A 9,098-nucleotide genomic window follows, 5' to 3' on the forward strand; every position below is an offset into this window, starting at 1 on the left:
TTTTATAATGTGGCATTATGTCATTTGGCCACATTGAAAATTAGTAAATTAACATATTAAAATAATTCATTACAAACTTAGAAAACTCAAAAAGACATTTTTTATTTTATTTTAAAAAAAGTTAAAAATTAAGATAATTATACTATATGTCCACTCAATAACAGACAAAATCAAACTAATCCCATTTGCAGTACCAACAACGATGGATTCATCTAGCTACACTATGTTACTAACAACTGATGCATTATAAACTTCTTCATCACCCTTCCCACTTTTACTCCAAAAAATAAGCTCTGCAATCACCAATGTCTCCCAATAGCAAATGATTCACTATCTATCACAAATAACTCTACCAAATTATGCAGAAACTTTTGATTATTAGTCAGCAAAGGCAAATAAGAGTTTTCCAGAGAGTGCCTCGACAGGAGTTGCCAAGATAAGTTATAAATTAAAGTGAACGATGCTACAGTGTTATTATAATGTTATGTCTAATTTTGATTGATTAAAACACATGTGCGGATCGACTTGCTAACCATGGACATTCTATTTTAGACTTTACTTGGTGGAACTCTTTGCCACAATTTCTCAGGGGAGCTTTCATCAATGAAAAATTCAGACTCCCCCATTATCGTTTTGCTTAGTCTCAGTTATTTCTTCTAGGGTCAGGCCTAGCCCCCCTCTTTTGTAAATATCTTTTTCTATTTATATATATATATATATATATATATATATATATATATATATATATATATATATATATATATATATATATATATATATATTATGAGCTATAGGTTTGGTATAAGAATGTTTGGGGGTGCCAACTTAGTTGAGACGTCTACTCATTTCTTGAAGCCTAGATGCTCTTAACTTATCAAAAAAAAAAAATTGATTACAACACCAACTGTCGTATGCAGTGGTATAGAGATGGGATAATGACGAGATATTGCTCTCGGTCTCTAATCTTTGGTTCTTTTAACTTTTTAATTCCATCCTAAAATTTTGATTCTTTTAAAAAACCAACACGAAATTAATGATGTTTTACTACTTATATTCTTACAAAAACCAAACACATTCATTAAATGAAATTTACAATTCTTTAATAAATTAAGAAATACTTCTAAATGCCCACAATTTAATTAATTTAATATAATTGAATAAAATTACTTATTAAAGAAGAAGATGGATCAACATATTAGAGGGGATGTTGCTAATCATATACCACGTATTCTGTTAAAAATATAAAATAATATTATCTGTTAATGGATCATATACGATGGATTAGAGGGGGGGAGGTTCCTAATCATATACAATGAATTTTGTTAATAAATATAGGAATATTATCTGCTAATGTAATTTTTATTTTGCTTATCTGATTGTTTTTTGCTTATATTATCACTATATTTTTTTTGCTGAATATTACTATACACATTCAATGCATTTAGATGTTTTTTAAACCTTAGATGTCGGCGTGTTGATTCATCCTCATTGCAACGCAAATGTCAATTTTTTTATGAACCAACACAATGGTCAAATATGGCAAGAACACAAAATAGTCAAGTTTTTTTTTTATGAACCATCGCAATGGTTAAATATGTTAAGATCAAAAAAAGAATAACATTATATAAAAGGAAGAATGAATTAGGGAGACAAATAAAGGAGATATTATTATTCATCTCCTTCACATAATGTTTTTCCTCTCACTATATATATGAATGCAAACTATAACAACTAAATAAAAACAAAAAACAACCAAGAGTGAAAGATATAAACACACATCGTCATCAACAAAACAAAAAGCATATTAATATATTAAAGAATGGTGGTCTCTACTATTAATGGTACTTCACCTTTGTCACATTCCAATGGCACAACAATACCCCTCTCTACTTTCTCACGCAATTCCTTTGTCAATGTTGAGAAGTAAATTATCTTTATTTCCACCTCCATTTACAAGTCGTATTATTTTACTATGCAATTATTATTATTATTATATATTATTATTGTTATTTTTATTTTTAGACACAAGTTAATTATTTAAGGGGCAAAATTTGGCAGGGGTGATCCAGTGGCATTCCGGCCATATTGGGAGAAGGTGAGAGATGAATGTACGGTAGAGATCAAAGGTGACGAATGGATGAGTTACCTTGGTGATACAAACAACTTATGTTGGTATATGGTGCCACAAATGAGGGATGCAATTTTGAGGCTCCACAATGTGGTCGGTAATGCTGTCACAAAAGATAAGTTCTTAGTATTAGGGACAGGTTCTTCTCAACTCTACCAAGCTCTTCTTTATGCACTCTCTCCTTCAGAATCCTCTCATCGTCCCATTAATGTTGTTGCTGCTGCACCTTATTATTCGGTAATTTTTCTTTAGTTTCAATTATTTTAGCTGAGTAAGATTTATTTACAAACAATTTATTCATTTTAAAAAATATTTGTTCCTAGAAATTCTACTTTTCACTTTGTCCTTTGAAAATACAAAAGATATGTAGTTTGAGTCTCGCTGAATTTTTTTATGAATAAAAAATATTTAAAATATATTTTTCAATTTCGAAATTACTTCATGAAATGGCTTGATCTAATCCTACATATAAATCATGACTTATTAGTGTTTGATTGAAAGGTTTACTAAGAACGCCGCTTGTGTTTAATTTGCAGGAATACAAAGACGCAACTGATATCTTGCAATCAAGGCTATTTCAATGGACCGGTGATGCTGCTCTGTATGATAAAGATGAACCTTACATAGAGGTTGTGACCTCCCCAAACAACCCTGATGGGACTCTTCGTGTACCGCTAGTGAACTCTGGAGTTGAAGGGAAAATCATTTATGACTTGGCCTATTACTGGCCGCAATACACTCCCATTACTGATCAGCTTGACCATGATGTTATGGTCTTCACATTCTCCAAATGCACCGGTCATGCTGGTTCGCGTATCGGGTGAGTTCGTGATATCGACCATATTCTATGTAACGCTTGCTGTTGCATTTGCAATCTTGCAACAAACTTTTATATCGAGATAAAATGGGAGAAAATACGGTCTATATAGCCACAATTACTATTGCAATGTATTTGCTAATTGGTTCATTTTATTTTATTTTGTGACGCAGGTGGGCATTTGTAAAAGACATTGAAGTTGCTAAAAAGATGATAAGATTCGTACAGTTAAACTCCATTGGCGTGTCAAGAGAATCCCAAATTCGAGCTGCTAAGATGATTGGAGTGATTTGTGATGGTTACAAAAATTTAAAGTCCATTGAATCTGATCACCTCTTTTTTGATTATAGCAAAAGACTCATGAAAGAAAGGTGGGAGAAATTTAAGGGAGCTATTGAGAAAAGCAAGGTTTTTACCTTGACCAAATACCCAACTTCCTATTGTCACTTCAACAAGGACTTATCTGAGCAATACCCAGGTAATATATTTTCACCTATGAAATCTGAAAACACATGGACACCAATAGTAAATCTGAAAATGAATTTATTAAATGTGTTACATGTTTCCGTGTCATGTCAATATTAGCCATCTGACAACACTTTCGATTAAAAATGCATGAGTTACATATTTCCACTAGTTATTAGTGTTTTGTTGATTTTTGTTTTTCACTAATTTTTTTTTTAAAATTCCTATACAGCTTTTGCATGGTTGAAGTGCTTGGAGGGCATAAAAGATGGCGAGAGTTATTTGGAAAAATTGAAGATTCGTACAAGAGGAGGGGGGAGATTTGGTGTCGATGCAAAGTATGTTAGGGTTAGCATGATTGGTACAGAGGACGAGTTCATTGAATTATGTACAAGATTGTCAAATGCTAAAAGGGAATGATGTTGGAACCATAAAAAATGTCATATGTAGTGTTAGCTAGATAGCTTGAGTTTCATCAAAATATATAAAAATACATCATTTCTGCTATTAAGATAGAGGATGTTTGATGATTAAACATCATAGATATGAGTCGTGGATCTTAATTATTAGTTCAATTTTGATAGAAATCATTTATATAGAATTTAATTTTGGCCTAAAGTGAGTTCATAGTCAATGATTTATATGTTTTTTTTCTTTCTTTTTTTTGACAAGAATGATTTATATGTTTTAAATTCATAGTTTATGTTTTCTTTACAAAATTTTACCGAATATTGAATTGTTAATAACATGACATTATTGAAATCAATTTTAAGAGCAAAATTTCCCCAAAAACATTTTCTATCAAAAAGATTAATAGCTTCCGAAGTGTTGCTGATGCATTCCTCTATATTTTTGCAGTAACTAATACTCAAATGATCTTAAAAGTTTTATAATGTGGCATTATGTCATTTGGCCACATTGAAAATTAGTAAATTAACATATTAAAATAATTCATTACAAACTTAGAAAACTCAAAAAGACATTTTTTATTTTATTTTAAAAAAAGTTAAAAATTAAGATAATTATACTATATGTCCACTCAATAACAGACAAAATCAAACTAATCCCATTTGCAGTACCAACAACGATGGATTCATCTAGCTACACTATGTTACTAACAACTGATGCATTATAAACTTCTTCATCACCCTTCCCACTTTTACTCCAAAAAATAAGCTTTGCAATCACCAATGTCTCCCAATAGCAAATGATTCACTATCTATCACAAATAACTCTACCAAATTATGCAGAAACTTTTGATTATTAGTCAGCAAAGGCAAATAAGAGTTTTCCAGAGAGTGCCTCGACAGGAGTTGCCAAGATAAGTTATAAATTAAAGTGAACGATGCTACAGTGTTATTATAATGTTATGTCTAATTTTGATTGATTAAAACACATGTGCGGATCGACTTGCTAACCATGGACATTCTATTTTAGACTTTACTTGGTGGAACTCTTTGCCACAATTTCTCAGGGGAGCTTTCATCAATGAAAAATTCAGACTCCCCCATTATCGTTTTGCTTAGTCTCAGTTATTTCTTCTAGGGTCAGGCCTAGCCCCCCTCTTTTGTAAATATCTTTTTCTATTTATATATATATTATTATGAGCTATAGGTTTGGTATAAGAATGTTTGGGGGTGCCAACTTAGTTGAGACGTCTACTCATTTCTTGAAGCCTAGATGCTCTTAACTTATCAAAAAAAAAAATTGATTACAACACCAACTGTCGTATGCAGTGGTATAGAGATGGGATAATGACGAGATATTGCTCTCGGTCTCTAATCTTTGGTTCTTTTAACTTTTTAATTCCGTCCTAAAATTTTGATTCTTTTAAAAAACCAACACGAAATTAATGATGTTTTACTACTTATATTCTTACAAAAACCAAACACATTCATTAAATGAAATTTACAATTCTTTAATAAATTAAGAAATACTTCTAAATGCCCACAATTTAATTAATTTAATATAATTGAATAAAATTACTTATTAAAGAAGAAGATGGATCAACATATTAGAGGGGATGTTGCTAATCTTATACCATGTATTCTGTTAAAAATATAAAATAATATTATCTGCTAATGGATCATATACGATGGATTAGAGGGGGAGGTTCCTAATCATATACAATGAATTTTGTTAATAAATATAGGAATATTATCTGCTAATGTAATTTTTATTTTGCTTATCTGATTGTTTTTTGCTTATATTATCACTATATTTTTTTTTTGCTGAATATTACTATACACATTCAATGCATTTAGATGTTTTTTAAACCTCAGATGTTGGCGTGTTGATTCATCCTCATTGCAACGCAAATGTCAATTTTTTTATGCAATGGTCAAATATGGCAAGAACACAAAATAGTCAAGTTTTTTTTTTATGAACCATCGCAATGGTTAAATATGTTAAGAACAAAAAAAAGAATAACATTCTATAAAAGGGAGAATGAATTAGGGAGACAAATAAAGGAGATATTATTATTCATCTCCTTCACATAATGTTTTTCCTCTCACTATATATATGAATGCAAACTATAACAACTAAATAAAAACAAAAAACAACCAAGAGTGAAAGATATAAACACACATCGTCATCAACAAAACAAAAAGCATATTAATATATTAAAGAATGGTGGTCTCTACTATTAATGGTACTTCACCTTTGTCACATTCCAATGGCACAACAATACCCCTCTCTACTTTCTCACGCAATTCCTTTGTCAATGTTGAGAAGTAAATTATCTTTATTTCCACCTCAATTTACAAGTCGTATTATTTTCCTATGCAATTATTATTATTATTATTATTATTATATATTATTATTGTTATTTTTATTTTTAGCCACAAGTTAATTATTTAAGGGGAAAAATTTGGCAGGGGTGATCCAGTGGCATTCCGGCCATATTGGGAGAAGGTGAGAGATGAATGTACGGTAGATATAAAAGGTGACGAATGGATGAGTTACCTTGGTGATACAAACAACTTATGTTGGTATATGGTGCCACAAATGAGGGATGCAATTTTGAGGCTCCACAATGTGGTCGATAATGCTGTCACAAAAGATAAGTTCTTAGTATTAGGGACAGGTTCTTCTCAACTCTACCAAGCTCTTCTTTATGCACTCTCTCCTTCAGAATCCTCTCATCGTCCCATTAATGTTGTTGCTGCTGCACCTTATTATTCGGTAATTTTTCTTTAGTTTCAATTATTTTAGCTGAGTAAGATTTATTTACAAACAATTTATTCATTTTAAAAAATATTTGTTCCTACAAATTCTACTTTTCACTTTGTCCTTTGAAAATACAAAAGATATGTAGTTTGAGTCTCGCTGAATTTTTTTATGAATAACAAATATTTAAAATATATTTTTCAATTTCGAAAATTACTTCTTGAAATGGCTTGATCTAATCCTACATATAAATCATGACTTATTAGTGTTTGATTGAAAGGTTTACTAAGAACGCCGCTTGTGTTTAATTTGCAGGAATACAAAGACGCAACCGATATCTTGCAATCAAGGCTATTTCAATGGACCGGTGATGCTGCTCTGTATGATAAAGATGAACCTTACATAGAGGTTGTGACCTCCCCAAACAACCCTGATGGGACTCTTCGTGTACCGGTAGTGAACTCTGGAGTTGAAGGGAAAATCATTTATGACTTGGCCTATTACTGGCCGCAATACACTCCCATTACTTATCAGCTTGACCATCATGTTATGGTCTTCACATTCTCCAAATGCATCAGTCATGCTGGTTCGCGTATCGGGTGAGTTCGTGATATCGACCATATTCTATGTAACGCTTGCTGTTGCATTTGCAATCTTGCAACAAACTTTTATATCGAGATAAAATGGGAGAAAATACGGTCTATATAGCCACAATTACTATTGCAATGTTTTTGCTAATTGGTTCATTTTATTTTATTTTGTGACGCAGGTGGGCATTTGTAAAAGACATTGAAGTTGCTAAAAAGATGATAAGATTCGTACAGTTAAACTCCATTGGCGTGTCAAGAGAATCCCAAATTCGAGCTGCTAAGATGATTGGAGTGATTTGTTATGGTTACAAAAATTTAAAGTCCATTGAATTTGATCACCTCTTTTTTGATTATTGCAAAAGACTCATGAAAGAAAGGTGGGAGAAATTTAAGGGAGCTATTGAGAAAAGCAAGGTTTTTACCTTGACCAAATACCCAACTTCCTATTGTCACTTCAACAAGGACTTATCTGAGCAATACCCAGGTAATATATTTTCACCTATGAAATCTGAAAACACATGGACACCAATAGTAAATCTGAAAATGAATTTATTAAATGTGTTACATGTTTCCGTGTCATGTCAATATTAGCCATCTGACAACACTTTCGATTAAAAATGCATGAGTTACATATTTCCACTAGTTATTAGTGTTTTGTTTTTGTTTTTCACTAATTTTTTTTTTTAAATTCCTATACAGCTTTTGCTTGGTTGAAGTGCTTGGAGGGCATAAAAGATGGCGTGAGTTATTTGGAAAAATTGAAGATTCGTACAAGAGGAGGGGAGAGATTTGGTGTCGATGCAAAGTATGTTAGGGTTAGCATGATTTGTACAGAGGACGAGTTCATTGAATTATGTACAAGATTGTCAAATGCTAAAAGGGAATGATGTTGGAACCTTAAAAAAATGTCATATGTAGCGTTAGGTAGTTAGCTTGAGTTTCATCAAAATATATAAAAATACATCATTTCTGCTATTAAGATAGAGGATGTTTGATGATTAAACATCATAGATAGGAGTCGTGGATCTTAATTATTAGTCAAAACAAGAAAAAAGAAAAAACAGATGAGAGAGAGATAGAGGTAGAGAGAGAAACAGACACGCCGCCTCTAGGGCAAGCTTGGAGGGGCGATTCCGGTCACCGCCTTCACCGGAAGTAAGGCACAAACGGGGGGGCTGTTCGGTTGATAGCGGGGAATGGATTGAGGTGAGTCGACGACGTCGGAGAGAGTCACGACAGTTTGATGGAAGACAAGACAGTCTACGCGAAACCAGTTACCACCGCCGTCATGATCGAGCACTTTTTCATTCCAGAATTCATCCTTTTTACGATCGGCATCGCAGCTTGAGTCCAGACGAACGCAGTCATGATCCTGCAGGAAGGTACAGAGAGCTATACAACATAGAGGATGATTGCAAGAATCGTCGGCGAGGAAACGGGTATTATTCACGTCCCAATTCTAACTATCGTTTTAATCGACCTTCACCTGGTTATGGCTGTGACAATCTGGAACCACGTAAACGCTCTGCATCGGCTGCTTCTTGGAGAAAGAATGATCGCAACGCTCGCAGGTTCTCGACGAGGCGGAAGGATGAAAGGGAGTTTAGCAGTGGACGTGATTGCGATCAACGGAAGGAGTTTAAGGGTGATGCACCTGCTGGTAGGTGTAAGGAGCCAGGAGGTTTTGTTGATGGAGGTTATGTTGACGGAGGCAACTTGATTCAAAAGGATGGGAGGGAGAGGATTGTTGGCCAAAATCGTATCCATAGGAAGGAGGTTAAAGATGCAATGGGTTATGGCCAAGAAAAGGAGCAAAGCAATAGTGGTTTTGGTGGAAAATTGAGTTCTCACGTCCAACGGTATGTATCGTTTTATTTCACAAATTTTCCGCCTTTGCTTTCCAATTTTTTCCTTAGAAAGGGTTTTG

General features: G+C 33.1%; 2 protein-coding genes across 2 annotated transcripts; both read left to right on the forward strand.

Moving 5' to 3' along the window:
* Positions 1–1,666: 1,666 nt before the first annotated feature.
* On the forward strand, positions 1,667–3,905 carry LOC123898824 (L-tryptophan--pyruvate aminotransferase 1-like). The gene is made up of 5 exons (XM_045949838.1): positions 1,667–1,923; positions 2,059–2,365; positions 2,665–2,948; positions 3,119–3,423; positions 3,643–3,905. Exons 1-5 carry the CDS (start codon positions 1,820–1,822, stop codon positions 3,828–3,830), a joined length of 1,188 nt encoding a protein of 395 aa, XP_045805794.1. The 5' UTR covers positions 1,667–1,819; the 3' UTR covers positions 3,831–3,905.
* Positions 3,906–5,859: 1,954 nt separating this feature from the next.
* Positions 5,860–8,058, forward strand: LOC123899683 (L-tryptophan--pyruvate aminotransferase 1-like). The gene is made up of 5 exons (XM_045950894.1): positions 5,860–6,145; positions 6,290–6,596; positions 6,897–7,180; positions 7,351–7,691; positions 7,859–8,058. Exons 1-5 carry the CDS (start codon positions 6,042–6,044, stop codon positions 8,056–8,058), a joined length of 1,236 nt encoding a protein of 411 aa, XP_045806850.1. The 5' UTR covers positions 5,860–6,041.
* Positions 8,059–9,098: the final 1,040 nt, after the last annotated feature.

The sequence above is a fragment of the Trifolium pratense genome, linkage group LG7, assembly GCF_020283565.1.
Source record: "Trifolium pratense cultivar HEN17-A07 linkage group LG7, ARS_RC_1.1, whole genome shotgun sequence".
NCBI lineage: Eukaryota > Viridiplantae > Streptophyta > Magnoliopsida > Fabales > Fabaceae > Trifolium > Trifolium pratense.

What these genes read in the sequence shown, in the direction of transcription:
- LOC123899683 (XM_045950894.1), top strand. Translation starts at nt 6,042, where the DNA reads ATGGTGGTCTCTACTATTAATGGTACTTCACCTTTGTCACATTCCAAT. An exon ending in CTGCTGCACCTTATTATTCG is followed by an intron (nt 6,597 to 6,896) that starts GTAATTTTTCTT and finishes TTTAATTTGCAG; the next exon opens with GAATACAAAGACGCAACCGA. An exon ending in TATGAAATCTGAAAACACAT is followed by an intron (nt 7,692 to 7,858) that starts GGACACCAATAG and finishes TTTTTTTTTTAA; the next exon opens with ATTCCTATACAGCTTTTGCT.
- LOC123898824 (XM_045949838.1), top strand. Translation starts at nt 1,820, where the DNA reads ATGGTGGTCTCTACTATTAATGGTACTTCACCTTTGTCACATTCCAAT. An exon ending in TCCTTTGTCAATGTTGAGAA is followed by an intron (nt 1,924 to 2,058) that starts GTAAATTATCTT and finishes AAAATTTGGCAG; the next exon opens with GGGTGATCCAGTGGCATTCC. An exon ending in CTGCTGCACCTTATTATTCG is followed by an intron (nt 2,366 to 2,664) that starts GTAATTTTTCTT and finishes TTTAATTTGCAG; the next exon opens with GAATACAAAGACGCAACTGA.